Genomic DNA, 15,891 nt, shown 5'->3' with positions numbered 1-15,891 from the left:
AAAATTCAATACAAATACCATAGCTCACAAATAACTGTTAGCAGTTTTACCTTTACGCTCTGCTCGCGAAGTCAACCGAAATAGACTACTCGCTCTCGCTCTAACTAATTCGTTCTCGCTCCTACTTCATTTTTGCTCCTCTTCGCTTTCGATTGAGCGTTCTGAGTTTAACCGTTCACGTGACGCTCTCTTGACGAACATCGCTTGGGGACCGATACGATTAAAGCACGCACAATGAGACTCAGTAACTGAGCCAGCTCAAAAGGTCACATACACACGCACACACTCAATTTAGGTACGCAACTGATATGCATAGCGAGCCCAACACTGGCATATACATATACCAATACATACACTCAAGCTTTCGCTTCATTTAACTCAACGAAACGGTTGGAAAACAGCCAGAGCGAAACGGTTACGAGCCGATCGCGAACGAGCTCGTTAAGGAGCCGATGCAATCGGTTGCTCTTTGAGTTTTTTTTTCTTTCTCAAAGTATGGGTGAAAGACACTCCTTGACAGACATCGAGTAACGGACAACAGTTATCTGCGAGCTATGAAAAATACTCATGCAAATGCAAAATAGAAGAAATAGGAAATGAAAAAATTGTATATTGAATATATATATATTTTTTTTGTGCAATGCGCGGCGTCACCTTCAGCCGGCGTTGATAGCACGAACACACAAATGTCAAGTTAAACGTTTCACAAGCAATATTTTACAAATCATTATATAAATATGTATGTATATATATTTATATGTATATATACATATATACATATATACATATATACATATATAAATGTATAAAAAATATACAAGCATATACTTACATAGATGCGAGTTCTTAAAAAAGGAAAAAACGACAAAAAAATAAATAAATAAATAATTGGCATAAAAAATCAAATATTGTAATAAATGTCAACATTTACATAAAACGTAAACAATTTAATAAAAATAAATATGAAGAAAAAACACACACACATAAAACATACACATTTTTTTAGTGATACTCTTTAGCAAAACAAAAACAAAAACAAAAAACCCGAAAAAATCTAATCTGATTTATTTGCTAAGAAACGTTAAGAATACAAAAACTAGAAATTTAATTAAAACAAAATATTGCAAGAGAAAAAAGTAATGTAAATGAAAAAGAAAAACTTTAAAGCAATTTCTAATTTGTTTCACTTCTTTCACTTGTTGTTTTCTCTGCTAATTCTTCTTCTTCTTTATATATATATATACAACTATTTACTGTTATTTGTGTATACACATACTTTTATATATGTATATATACATATATGGACAAACTAAAACGTAAAAAAAAACACAAAAAAAAAAAAACAAAACGAAAGCAGCAAACATGCTAAATTCTTTTACCGTTATTATTCTTTTTCCGAACAAACAACAACAGCAAAATGAAGAAGAAGCAAAACCAAAAAGCAAAAAGCATAAAAAACAAAACGAAACGAAACGAAAGAAAACAAAAAAGAGAAAATTTATCTTGTTACTGTCAGAAATATTACTTATACTTCAAATAAACATTTTAAAATGATATGCCAAACCTGGTGTCGAGTACTTTCTGACAATTAACTTAAGTGCCCCTAACTACCCATAAAAGATGCATAAAAGGTAAGTTCAACTAATGTAACACACACACGCACACCAACAGAGACAACAAGCCAGCCGCCCCCAGCCCCCAGCCCCCAGCCCCTCCTAACCACCGAGTCAAGCCCCTCGACGCACTTGCCACACAAAATGCCGTTGCGAACTGAACATCTGCTTTAAGGGGATGGGGGGAGGGATTGAGGGTTGGGCTGCTACACTTACAGTTAGCACTCATAGTGGCAAGTCGTCGTAGTTGTTATAGCTCCACCCCTCTGCTCTGCTCTGCTGTTGAATCAAAATTGTTTTTATGGCCAAGAGACGCAGCGACATGCCTTGGCCCTTAGGTCCAATAAAATATAAGCGCCCATCCGGCGTATACGCAATTCGAGTTAATTGCTCTTTGATTTGTCTTCATTTAATTCGACAGCTTGATTACGCCGACTCGCAACGCAAATTCATATCGACGTCGCTGAGAGCGAAGCTATTAAAAACAGTTGCGAAACGCTTTCCAACAATAGCTTTGATTGCTCTAGTTTAAATAAACCTGTACATAAGGTGCAAAATCATAGACGTTGCTAGAACTGAACTGCGTTTCCGCTATCTGACTGAGTTTCTTATACTTTGTAAATGCGAAAATACTTTGGGGTATATTGGTTTTGGGACAATGCATGAAGCGCGACAGATCTCATAAAATGTAAGTACAGTCGAGTTTCGATAATTCGCACCTCGTTAAGTCGTTCTCAATAATTCTCGATAATTTGAATTTCTGTTTAAATCGAACAAAGAAAAAAAAAAAAATAAAAAAATAACTGATCCCTTGCCATTTCGAACTATCGGGATTCTACAATTCTAATAGCCCGTCCGTTCGTATTTCCGTTCATCTACACGTCTGTCAGATGACAGATAACTTATAATCTGTCTTTCCATCGTCCCATCTGCCCGTCCATCCATCCATTCGCCCGATCGTTCGTCCATCCGTCCGTCTATTTATTAATCCATCTGCGTGTACGTCCATCCGTTGCTCTCTAGAGCTCTAGATATATATTCTAGCAGTGCCAATTAATCAATTTTGATTCGATAACTCATCCAATTTTCGTATTACCTATGGGAATCTATTTACTTAAATATTTTTGTAGGCAGGTAATAAGTATACTGAATTCATAAATTTCTGAATTTGAATACCAACTAGTCGGGTCGATCGGAGCACGCCCATAACATTCTTACTCGTTTTAAAATAGATCTATGAAGACATTTTCAATGCCAAATAAACAGAAAACTTTGCTCTTGCACCATTTGACCCTTTTTACGATGGAGAAGTGTGAAATTTCTTGTAATTGAGAAACGCAACTCTAACAGTATCTGAAGCGGCTGCATGATACTCGTTCGTAGTAATGAAAAATGAAACAGCTCAATTTATTATAAAATATAGGGATAGACCTAGGGCTGCGGTTCTCAGCATTATCGAATCTAATTGTTGAGTTTGCATAGAGTGATTCAGTTGTAAAGTTGTTAAATACTTAATTCATTCTAAATAGTTTCCAAACTCATACCTTTGAATGCTCTAATAGACATGGTAGATGAGCTATATGGAAATTATTCATCTCTTTGTGTTCAACAGTAGCGAATTTTTTTTTTTTTTTTTTGTGAATCATATAAATCCTTTATCTAATTTTCTTCAATAGTCACAGCTACAAAAAAACAAAGAGATATTTTTTCATACGCATTCACTAAGAAAAGCGCATTGCCTTGTGTGACTATTGAAAGCATATTAGTTTCATAGAAATCAATATACTCGTGTTACATTGCGAACGAGCATTAAGAAGTACTTTAAAAATGAGTGGCTACAAACTCATTTTTAACTGAATGAATAAACGAAAGCGTTCTTTGTGTTTGAGTGGTTTCCAACTAATGTTTAATTACACTGCGTCAGCCAGAGAGAGAACGAGAGAGAGAGAGAGAGGGAGAGAGAGAGAGAGAGAGTCGGACTGACTAAATACTTAATTATATTACGTACCTAATTATATATAGGACAGCGACTTTGTCTAACGGTAATTGGATGCCAATATTAACACCCAAGAACTAGAGTTTGAAAAGAACATTCAAAGAGGCAATATGCAGCAGTAGTAGTAATTGGCAAGATGTATGTGAAGTTGTCGAAAGCTATGTATTTAAATTGTACTCAAATATTAGATTCTCAATATTTCATACTCATTTCAATAATGTTCTATCAATTATTAACCATTTATTTATATACATTCATTTTTTATTTACTTGTCTAATTATTGCCTAGAGAGTTTTAATGATTCTATATAAATAAATAAATAAATAAATATATATATATGATTTATTAATATATATTTTACCTATCTATAATTTAATTCATAAGTTTCTCCCAACTATTCAACAAGTAAATCAGGTAATACGTCTGGCTTTTGCCTTCAATCAAGTCTTATTCTCAGCTACCGAATATAGTTTTTTTTTGTATGTCCTGAACTCATTGAAAGTGAGAAATCATGGAATAAAGTTTTGGACACTCTAAATTCATCAAAAATGGCAAATCATAATATAATAGTTACAGGCAGTAGGAGGCGTGGCAGACCCCAGGAAGTGTATATAGAAACTTGATCAGGGCAACGAGGAGAGTCTGTCTGCTCCGTATGTGCGAACGCGTAGATCTCGTAACTTATAGGAGCTAGAGACCTGAAATTTTGTTTGCAGTGAGTTTCCTATATAGCACACTCAGTTCGAGATTATTTAAGTTAATCACTCTAAGTTTTTCAATAATATTTTCTTCGATTCGCCTACAGCATTATGTTAAATTAGAATCTAATATAAGATATATATAAATAATGAACACAATTTTGTGAGTCATATTATATTGTGTAAAATATAAAATACTGCAAAGTCGTAACGGCTTCAGGGGGGTGGCGAAAGGCTCATTAAAGTCTAGAATTTTGCGGTTATTTCACTGCGAAAAGAAGAGAGAAATTGGAGGGAAACGAGTGAGTTTGTTGCGTAAGGCAGCCAAGTTGAGTGCGGAGTGTGGAGTGGAGTCGTGTGTCATTTGCGGTCACGTTGAGCTGTGGCCCATCATTCAGTTCATTTGGCACACTCAGAGCCCTGACAGCACATGCTCTGTGGTCGGTCACTTAAACAGCTCAGGCTTCGCATCGGTTCGTTTTGCTGTTTGTGGTTTTGTTGAAGTTGATTTGATTATGCTTTGGGTTTATTGCATATTTTCAGTTCACATGATCCCGGGGACTGATTGCTCAGCCCGCAATATATGTATATATATATATGAATATGTGTGTGTGTTCGACTGAGTGTGGGCAGCTTAATTACCCTTTTGCTTACCATTGCGGCTATGCTATGAATATGAATTAATAATGCAATCGGAACGTCAGCTGTAACCACGTGCATAATTAATAAATGGAAAGGGTGAGAGAGAGAGAGAGAGAGAGAGGGAGTGGCAGAGGGAGAGGGAGGGGGAGAGGAGAACATTGCCAGCCATATACTTACTTAGCTGACTGTTTTCTCTATTCTCGTGTCTGCATCGGAGTCTGTTTATCTAGGCAGCCCAACTATTTATAATGAAAAGGCTGCCAAATAAAAATGAAAATAGCTTGGTGTCTAATTTGTTTTTGCTTTTTGCTTTTTGCTTTCTGTTTTTTCTTTCCTTTTTGTTTGTATCTATAAATTGGCTCAGCTGCCTCGGTCGCAGTCGCAGTCGCAGTCGCAGTCGACGCCGCAGTCGCCGTCGACGTCGCCAGCATTGAGCTAACAAGCAAATTAACGAATCGAATAAAATGTGTAGTCCGCAGTGCGAAACAATGCCACGTACATGAATTTCTCTAGATGAACAAATTCAAATTTCAACAATTTTACACAGTACAGCATTTGCCGCACCGCTTGCAAAGCACCTAATTCCAACCGCCGCCCCCTATCGCCGCCCTCTTTGCAGCAGCACCAGCAGCAGCAGCCGCAGCAGCAGCAGCAGCAGCGATCAGCGCTGAACTAAAACAAATAAACAATTATTGGCTGCGTTCAATTCCTCAGTATTTCGTTTATGCGTTCCATTTATTGCCGACGACGCCGACGACGCCAACGTCGACGTTCTGACCACCAGCAGCAGCACCGGCATGACCAAGACCGTATCCGCGTCTGCGTTCACGTTCGAGTCAGCTTAGGTACGTCGATTGCGGCCCATTAAATGCGCCTCTTACGTACGCAATTCCGAATTTATTCTTTGCGCGTTCGAATTTTGACGGCGCTACGGCAGAAGCGTTAGGTATATACATTTGCATTAGATATATGTACATATGTATGTAAGTAGCAAACAGCTTGATTGAGTATATTCAATACCTAAAGGTGAATATATGTGATATAACGTAAGTACTTACTATTTTAGTATTTTAATTTATATTTAGTACTTTATAAATATTGATTAGTTAGGCTATTTATTTACATACATTGAAAATATATTAAAAAAAAATATATATATAATAATATTTGAAGTTTTTATATAAACAAATTTTCATTTAATTTTTACTTTATTTTAAAATATATATTTATGTGTATATATGTTGTATATATAATAATATAGTATGATTTATAGTAAATTGTGCTAAATTATTGATAAATTAATATTTACATTTTATTACATATTTTGTATAACATTTTTTTTTTTTTTTTTTGTAAAATTATCTATTATTATTATTTTTCATCAAGCTCTTGGTTCAGCTTTATCAATTAATCTTTATTATGTCTGATGAGTTTTCCTATTTGACGCGATCCTAATCGTTGCATATGTATAAATTATTTGTATGTACATTTTGAATGTCTCGTCCTGTAACTATAGAAAAAAGCAATTATTGTTCACTGGCCATGGCCCCATATCTTTTTGATCTAGTGTTATGAAAGCGAGTTTAAATTAAAAACTTCAATTTTCCAGGAGATAGTGGAAAGTGCATTTTTCGATTTGCCACGCCATTAGTGAGCGGATCGAGAAAATTGTATACTTCAAGTGTGTATACAAGTATAATATATATTATGCTCCAAATTTCCAAATAGCAAGCACAAGTGAGCATTGCACAAAGCCAATGTACTCATTTCATTATTGTGAATGAGCATTAAAAATAGAATATAATTTCATAAAATGCATAAATATTTAATTAAAAATAGTTTACATATTATTATTTTTGCTAGAGTAATTTAATCAAAAAAAAAAAAAAAATAAATAAATAAAAATAAATAAATAAATAAATATATAAAAAATAAAATAAAATAAAATAAAAATAAAATAAAATAAAAACATAAAAAATAAGCAAAAAAAGTAAAATAAATAAAAAAAAAAATTAATTTAAAAAAAAATAATAATAGTAAATAATATAGAAATAAAATGAAGAAAATCTAATTTTTGCACATTGCATACTTAAATAAAGTTATGTGGTATTAAAATAAACAATTAAAGCATGCATTAAATAAAAAACAATATGTGCAATAAATAAAAAAATAAAAATAAAAAAATAAACAATGACCATTAAACATTATTTATTTATTCATTAATTGTTACAAAGAATTAATTGGAAATAACAAGTTGTAAGGTCTTCAGGCAGACATTAAACATGCATATATTCATGCAAAATGCAAAGGAAATGTTAAGTGCACAGCGCCACCTGTTGTTCTGTAGCGGCTACGCAGTTCGTGAGGCTGGCCGCTGAGCTGGCATTATGGCAAACAAATTTTCGCTTTATCGTATCTGCTGTTCTGCTTATTGTTTATTGCTGCTGCTGTTGTTGTTGTTGTTGTTGTTGTTCGTTTTTGTTTTGTTTTGAATGCGCCCGACAATGGGCGTCTCATAAGGTTTTAATTATTTACTATATTTAGGTCCGCGCGCTTTGGATCGAAACTAAAAATTTAGCCAAACACTGTGATCATTGGGCTCATTGCTGCTGCTCGAAAGTTGATTGCAATTAGTCAACGGCAACGGCAACGACGCCGACAGCGACGGCAACAGCGACAGCATCTGCTGTCGGCACCTGCACACAAAAATGCCAAGTAAATTTCTCAATTCTCAATGCTCGATTCTCGAATCGACCAAATTTCTTATTGTAGTTCCGCCTACGTCGACGCTGCGGCTGTCGCTGTGGCTGTGCTTCCGCTGCTGCCGCTGCTGCTGCCGCTGCTGCTGCTGCTGCTGCTGCTGTTGCCGCTGCTGCTGCTGGCAGTGGCATACTGGGCGTATTGCTGCCACTCGGCTGCCGTTAGCCATTCGTACAAGTTGCATGTTGAGGCGCGTTAAGTTTTTCTTTTTGTTTCTGCGGCTGCCTTCGCATTGTTATTTTATTTTCGGTTCGCGTGCGTTGTGCATATTTTAAAGTAGGTTTTTCTCTCACTCTCTATCCCCCCCTCTGTTCATTATATTTGTACTTGTTTAATTGTACTTTTGGCCTGGTGTTTTGTTTTATTTTATTTAATTTAATTTTTTTTGTTTTTGTTTGTGGTGCCGTGCTAAAATCTTAAACTGCGTTCAGTGTGCGCGCCAACTCGTTTTGTATTTCGAGTCTCAGTTTGGCTGAGAATTACGTCAGTTTAATGAGCATCTTATTTACGTATTTATTATCGTTTCATTTGCAACGGTTCAGACACATCAACCAGCTGCGACAACGTGGGCGTGGCAACAAGTGCATACAGGTTCGTGCGAACGCTTTATAATTAGGCATTAACTGATGTCTGCACTTTGTAATCTCATGCTCACACTCAGTTAATCTCTCTCTCTCACTCTCTCGCTCTCTCTCTCTCTCTCTCTCTCTCTCTCTATCTCGTCTCAGCGCTTGGGCTCGTTTTCTTATAACATTTAACAAATGCAGAGCTTAAACAGATCTTTGTAGTTGTTGTAGAAGTACGTGAACTTTGGAAGAAAAAGTTTGAAAAACTAGAGAGAGAGATAGAGAGAAAGAGAGAGAGAGAGAGAGAGAGAGAGAGAGAGAGATCGAATGAGAACAATTAATTTAGTGTAAGTGAAATTAATATTGTTATACTTTTATATAAATAATAGCAATTTGCGTGCGCAAAGAGAATTATTACCCATCTGCTCTGTCTCTCACTCTCTAAGAGAGATCTCTCTCAGGATCACCAAAATATATGTATATATATGCATACCAACATATATTATTCCTATGCCTCATCCTCAGCTAGCTTTCAGTCACTCATCAGCTCATCATCATCAGCTCTCAAGCTATACTTTAGAAAGGAACCATGATTGTACGATGGCGAGTGAGTTTATCGGAAATGATCATACGATCATTAGAGAAGATATCATGAGTCAAGCGCATGGCGGTTTCTGTTGCCATAATTCAAATAATTAATGCACACACACATTCACACACACGCATGTGCAGATGTTTTGCTTACTCTGCTTCGGCTGCACTAATCGACGCTAATGGGCCATGCGAAATTGCCTATTGAAGATCGTTTGTGCAATCACAGCTGACAACTTGATTACAAATACATATACCTTATGGTGTCTGCCACGCCTCTTCTGCCTGTTGCTTACATTTTAACAAAGCAAATATACCCAGACTTCCCTTTCCATAGGCTATATAGTATATAAGTTAAGAGCTCCCACGCTAGAGTACTAGTGCATAGGGACGCTGAGTTGGGTTCTTGTGAATATAAATAACTTTGTGTGCAATCAAGTAAAATACTATATATTAATATATTATATAATTCAGTAACAATAGGTCTAAGCTCTCTCTCTCTCTCTCTCTATCGTCCGAATATGAACTGAGCCATATCAGTTCTACTGGTTGGGCTTTCCCGTTGAATATCTAACTGGACTCCTCAGCCTCCTTAGATAGTCGATAGTCTTAGTTTTTATATATATTTGTAATTGTTTTATCTTTAAGTTATATTATATTATATTATATATATATATATTATTATATTATATTTGTCAATATTTTGAATAATAAATAAATATCTCTGTCTAGGACTTCAGACTTTTCTGTAAATCGATAATTATTATCAAATTACTTATCCCATTCTAAGAGTTTCTCTGCAGAGGATTTTTTCAACAATTAAGTTCGAATAGCAAAGCCCAAATTGCAGCCCAGGTGTTGTGTGTGTGTTGTTATTGTGTTTATGTATATTTATTATTTGCTTTATTTTATTAGTTTTTCTGTTTATATATTTTTTTATATTTATTGTATATTTAGTTTCATTATTTTATTTTTGATTTATATATTTTGACATATCGTTTATTTTAATAATTTTTCAAAAAGTTTTATACAAATAATTTAAAGTGCTCAAAAAACGAGCTTAATAAAAAAAAAAAAATACCTTACAGCAGAATACATTTGCATAGAAATCAGTTTGGATAGCTATGCATGTATTTGCTTATTTGCTTGAGCCGATGCAGTGCATCTCAGCTCGCTCCTTGCTCCCCTCTGGCTGAGATTGCCCCAGGCCTGGCTTGGCCTGATACCTGTAAACAGCTGACTCCCCACAAGACGACGGGTGGGCAAATAGACGTTAGATTTGAGTGGGCCGAGACTTGGTATGGCGGCGTTTGTGTCCATAGCGTGGCACTATGATGGGGTCGGGCAGTTGGCCGAGCAGCATAAAATCAATTGCCAGACGCCATTTGGCAGCTGGGTGGCATGGGTTGGCATGGGTTGGTTAGTCAGTCAGGCAGGTGGCAGGTGGTCAGTCAGTCAGGTGATGACGGCTTACCTGCACCCTCGATGGCGAGCAGGAACCACGATAGGGACGCCACAAAACGCATAAAGTAGAAAGCATCGTTAATCAGCCAAGCGGAAAGGCCGGGACAGTAGTGGAATATGAAACGCGTCCACGTCCACTTCGAATGGCCGAGGGCGTGCAGCGCCTGATCGCATATGCTCAGAAATGGCTGCCATATGGAGAGCAGCACGTAATCAACCACAAAGAGCATTACGAACAGCTCAAGCAGCAGCAAGAGCTTCCGCACCACTGACGGCCATCGCTTGATCCGCTGCGGCCGGTACTGGGTCAAGGTCAGCAGCAGGCCGTTGGCAAAGAACAGCGTTGACCAGCTGACCGGCAGCGGCTCGGGCACCTCGTCGGGCAGCTTGTTGGGCTTCAGCAGGCGTACTACATGCCACTGGTTCCACTGGAGCAGCAGGTCCAGTGCCAGCACCAGCATCGACTCGTAGAACTCTCGCACCAGCTCCTCGGCTCGCCTCTGCTGGCGGCGCATGCGCAACTGTCTCATGGCACTCGAATGCTCTTGCCGAATTTGGAATCACAATTCTCAAAAAAGGAAAGCTTCAACTACGCTAGCTATAAACGTTTTGAACCGCTTTTGCCTTTTATTTTATTTTATTTTATTTTTTTTGTGTGTGAAATGAACAAAAAAACAAACGACTCAAAAGTCAAATACGTTTGAGCTCGGCTCTGTATCAGCTTCGACTTATCAAGCCAATCTTGTAACTGACAATCTCAATATTAGTAAAAGGGCGAGCGAAAAAAAAAAATATTTAAAAACAAGTAAGACTGCTCGACTAGGAGATACCCTGAACCCTCTAAGCTAATATTTTACTCATTCTGCACTTCTTTTATGCAAACATGCATATGTATATACACAGTAAATCTGAAGTCTCCAGGTCTAAAAGTGTTCACATTAGGTTGAAAAAACAAAATCAATTTTTCAATTATTCTCGATAAAAAAGTTATCGGATGAGTTATCGAAAAAATATGATAAACTTTTACTGCCTATGGTATACACGAGTCTACATGCAGTTCAGCTCTCTGGCTCTTATAACTCCTGAGATCTAGGCGCTCATACGGATGGACGAACAGACGGACAAGGTTATATCGATTCAGCTCATCGCCCTGATCAAAAAAAAAAAAAAAACAATAAATAAATAAATAAAAATTAATTGTATTTCTTTAAGGTAACGTTTTTAGAAAACCATAACAGAAATTAAATAGAATTTTATTACATAGAATAAAAAGCACAAGGAAACTTTTATATACATATATGTATAAAACCTGAAATAAAAGTAATCTTTTTATTAATTTATTATATTTGCCTTGTAAAATTTACCCAGTAAATTGAATTTTCTTTTTGATGCATAAAAATTTAATTGAATTTCTGTTTTTATTTTTTTTTTTATTTTTAAATTAAACGTATCTGGATTATGTCCTTTTCACGTCCCTTCATATTCTTTGATTTTATAAAATTCTTCAGCATGTTTTTCACATATTTCCATAAATAAATATCTCTAAAGTTCGCATCGGGCCTGCTTTTGTCTGCTCGCACGTGCTGATTGAGAGAGCTGACTTGGAACTGGCCACGAAATCAATTTCTCTGTCAAATCAGCAGACTGAACGATACGGGCGGGGTTAGGGGGTCACCCACGTATGTCTCCACATATGGGAGGGTCCTTCCCCGCTTCGTGGCAAAGCATGAGAAAAAAGAAACCGCCATAATACATTCTCATACGTGAAGGGCAGAAAGGACACCCTAATCCTGCCCCGTTCAGTCAAAAACTTGCCATTGCTTCGCTGGCTGCTCTAATAAAAGTAGTAGTTGTTATACCCTGTACTGTTGGCAGTCAGGCAGGCGTATAGCCCAACGTGATGAAAAGTGACGAAAAATTCAGGTTGTTTTTTTCTGACTTTGGAATATAAAGAGAGAGTTTTTAATTGGAATGTGAATGAAATGCAGTGGAATTTCAAGAAGAGAGTTGCCTAAGAGTCCGTTGAATTTCGGTTATTTCAAGTTCGCTGTTTCTAGAAATACATAGAACTGTTGAATATAAGTAACTCAAAATAATCCACAAAAAAAGTTACAAAAAAAAAAAAAAAAAAAAAAAAAAAATGTCTTAACAATTCATCTAATTAATACATAATTACACTAAATAGTGATTTGTTGGTTATTTTTATTTTTTATTTACTTATTTCTTTTTTACTTGTTTTTAAAATAATTTATTCATTTTTCCATTTCTTCATTTATATTTACCATCAAATCGAACTATACTATACAGCTGAATAGACCCAAAGAAGATTTGTATAGCTTTGTGTCTGCTGTTACCACATACAGGGTATCTGCCAGTCATGCTGCTTTGTTGATTGTTGGCCGATTTATTGTTATTTTTCTTGTTGTTTCGCATTTTCTGCTCGACAAAACGGTAGACCCTAAAGTCACCGGCGTCAAGTAAACAAAGCTGCCACCGACTACAAAAGTGTCTATGGCGACGGCTGCCGTTGAGCCCCGAAAAAAGAAGAAAAATGGGGCGGTGCACCACACAAAACACGGCTTGAGTCAAAAAGAAACTGAACTATTTAAATAACTATGCTTAAGAGAACTATACTATATAAAAATAGTTAGAATATCTATTTAGAATAGGACTTCTAGGAAAAAAAGGTAAACTTAACTAAACAGAAACTATATCATGATAATATTATGGCAAAAATGTAAAAACTAGTTATATATATACTTTTTATATTTATTTAATTTTATATATATTTATTTGCGCATATTTGCGCATTCAAATTTATAAATTATAATTGATTTTTCGACTAAATTTTATTTTCATTTAAATGTTATATACAAAGTAATTGAATTTAAATAATCGAATAAAAAAAAATTTTACAAAAATAATAAAATAAATATTGTATAATATACAAGAATGGTATAATTAATTGGGAAATTAAATATTTAAATTACTTATATAGTTATATAAGTTATTTGTAATGCATTTTAATTGAGCTCTATACAATTTTATTATTTATCAAAGGGAATTTTTTGTACATTTTTTAAATTTTTTTTGTTTTATTTTATTTATTTTATTTTTTTTTAACTTTTTACTGAGTGAATAAACAATCAAAATTTGTAAATTTTCATATATGTATATAGGGAATTAGAATTTTCATATGTATAAGCTAAATCAGGAGTTGTACTTTAATAATGGTCTGCTCCAAAATGTATCATGTACTATAAGAGAGAGAGAGAGAGAGAGAGAGAGAGAGAGAGAGAGAGAGAGAGCGAGAGAGAGAGAGAGAGAGAGAGAGAGAGAAGGAAAAGAAATGCAAGCAAGCAAGCTGTTATCAATTGCAAATCGACAACTTTGTCGCCTGTCAACTGTCAGTTGATGTGCTTAAGTGTGTGCGTGCGAGCTTCTGTGGTTGCTACTGAATCCACCCACTGACAGTGCCGCTGTCAGTGGCTTCATCTTTGGATTGCTGCTGCCGCTGCTGCTGCTGTATTTGGAACTGGTCGTCGTCATATTGTGTTTGGCAAATCGTTTGCGATAAAGCCAACTACATAATGTCTCTGTAGGCCAGGGTGCGACCCGGGGGCCGAGGGGCGGCACATAAAAATGCTAAACCAGCGCTATGCTGGCGTCGCAACGACGCAAACACCCAGCTCATATGACCAAATAGTAATGTATGTGGCTCTCCCTTACTCCCCGTCTGTGCGCATGTGTGTGTGTGTGTGTGTGTGAAATGGCAGGAGATGGTTGGACGCAGTATAATGCGCGTTATCCTTGATTGCCTGCTTCGATAGCAGGATATGAGGCGGCTGCAAACAAGCCGCTCAACGTTTCTTATAAACGCACACACTTGGCCAAAGGGTCACATGATTTTCGGAGCAAACATGTGATGGGTAGATGGATTCAAAGATTTATTAATATACATATATCAATCTATCTACATATTTAACTATAGATTCTAGCAATAGCTCTATAGATTGAGCTAACTATTTCCATTTTCTATATAAATATTCTCTCAGATATCTGAGCAAACATGTGATGTAGAGTAGATGGATTAAAAGATATATTAATATATATTTATCTAGAGTATCTCAATATATAAATATATATTTTATATTAATAATCCCTAACTATCTATACTTTTTATAGATATTAATATGATATCTGAGTAAACATGTGATTGAGAGAAGGTTGGGTAGATGGACATATTAATATACAGCTATCTAGAGTACACAAAGTTATTATTTTCTACTTTATATCATTAAACCAGATCTATCTATAGTATCTATAGATTTTAGTATAATTCTTTCCATTTACTCTCAAAGATATCTGATCGAACATGTGAAGTAGAGAAAGATAGGTAGGTGGATCAAAGGGTATATACACATACATATAGCACTCTAAAGTACCTAAAGATATTATTAAATATTTAATATTATTTTTATACGTCTATCTATGTATATATGGGAATGATTCTTGGGCTTACAGTTTTCATTAGATCTACACGATATCATTTAGATATGGACTCTGGCTTCTATTTATCCTCAAAGTGAGAAGCTTAAATGCTCTCAGCTCGTACTAAGATGCTAAGATCAAATAATTCAATTTGATTCTTGGTCTTTAATCTCTTAGAGTATTTAATCTTTGACTTGTCGCAGATAGTCGGCATTTATTGTTTTTCTTCTTCTTCTGCGTCTCTTTGTGTGGGACTATCGTGATTTTGCTCTTATTTGGTGCGCCTTCTTCTTCTCCTTCTCCTTCTGCTGCTGCTGCTGCTGCTGCTTTTGTTGTTGGCGTTGCTCATTTTCTGTTGGCCTTTGGGTTGTCTGCTTTGCGCTGTTCCTGTGCTCATCATCATTTGGCAAAAGGGCAAGCAAAGAACTCATTGGGTTTTGATTGGTGTAACACACACACGCACACACTTATGCACACTCGCACACGGCTTACAAGTTAGCCAACTTGGCCAGCTACCATGGCTAATTGATTTCCAACTGCAGACTGTCAATGTTGTTTAGCCAAGTAGCAACTTGTGGACATGGCCAACTAAGCAACTAAACAACAATTTTTAATTGTGCTCCGCTCCAAGTTGCCGTCATCGTCGCCATCATAGCACTGCATGAGTGTGTGTGTGTGTGTGGGTGTGGCATAGGGGCGGTTCGCTGATGCTGGGGCCAAAGGCAAATGAGCGCTCCGAGAAATATGAACGAGGTCAATGATTGTTTACACTACACTCGAAAGCTGTTTACTCGGAGCTATCGCAGCCAACGACGCAAAGAGCTTGAGATTGGTTGAGACGGCGAGACGGCAATTGGGGCGACAGGGCAACGGGCACGGCTCGGTGACGAGGCGACTCTTTGGTGGCGTCTGGCGGGGTGGGGTCTGCCTGACGATGGGCGATGGGCGAGCAAATGCTGCCACTAGACACCTAGCAGAGCTACGGCCTCTGGCTTAGCAAAAAGGCCCTTACCATTCCCCCTCACCTTAGGTTCGGGCCACTTGGCTCACATGTTGTTAACTACCTCTCG

The 15,891-nt window shown here is 36.5% G+C and overlaps 2 protein-coding genes across 3 annotated transcripts in view; one reads left to right on the top strand and one right to left on the bottom strand.

Moving 5' to 3' along the window:
* The first annotated feature begins 7,833 nt into the window (after nt 1-7,833).
* Frq2 (Frequenin 2) overlaps nt 7,834-15,891 on the top strand; it is a 46,673-nt gene continuing 38,615 nt past the window's right edge. The window contains exons 1-2 of one of the 2 annotated variants that reach the window (XM_089475881.1): nt 7,837-7,985; nt 8,252-8,300. The gene's annotated coding sequence lies outside the window, so the exon portion shown is untranslated. Of the gene's footprint in view, nt 7,986-8,251; nt 8,301-15,891 lie in introns of both variants that reach the window. The other variant, XM_089475883.1, reaches the window with a different exon arrangement.
* Andorra (andorra) lies at nt 9,825-11,034 on the bottom strand. The gene is made up of 2 exons (XM_018017228.2): nt 10,341-11,034; nt 9,825-10,258 (listed from the first exon to the last, which is right to left on the bottom strand). Exons 1-2 carry the CDS (start codon nt 10,858-10,860, stop codon nt 10,140-10,142), a joined length of 639 nt encoding a protein of 212 aa, XP_017872717.1. The 5' UTR covers nt 10,861-11,034; the 3' UTR covers nt 9,825-10,139.

The sequence above is a fragment of the Drosophila arizonae genome, chromosome X, assembly GCF_054131065.1.
Source record: "Drosophila arizonae isolate 15081-1271.41 chromosome X, UAZ_ARI_1.0, whole genome shotgun sequence".
In the NCBI taxonomy this organism is placed as follows: domain Eukaryota; kingdom Metazoa; phylum Arthropoda; class Insecta; order Diptera; family Drosophilidae; genus Drosophila; species Drosophila arizonae.
This window is presented reverse-complemented; position numbering and strand designations above follow the sequence as displayed.

What these genes read in the sequence shown, in the direction of transcription:
- Andorra (XM_018017228.2), bottom strand. Translation starts at nt 10,860, where the DNA reads ATGAGACAGTTGCGCATGCGCCGCCAGCAGAGGCGAGCCGAGGAGCTG. An exon ending in GCTCGCCATCGAGGGTGCAG is followed by an intron (nt 10,259 to 10,340) that starts GTAAGCCGTCAT and finishes CATGCCACCCAG; the next exon opens with CTGCCAAATGGCGTCTGGCA.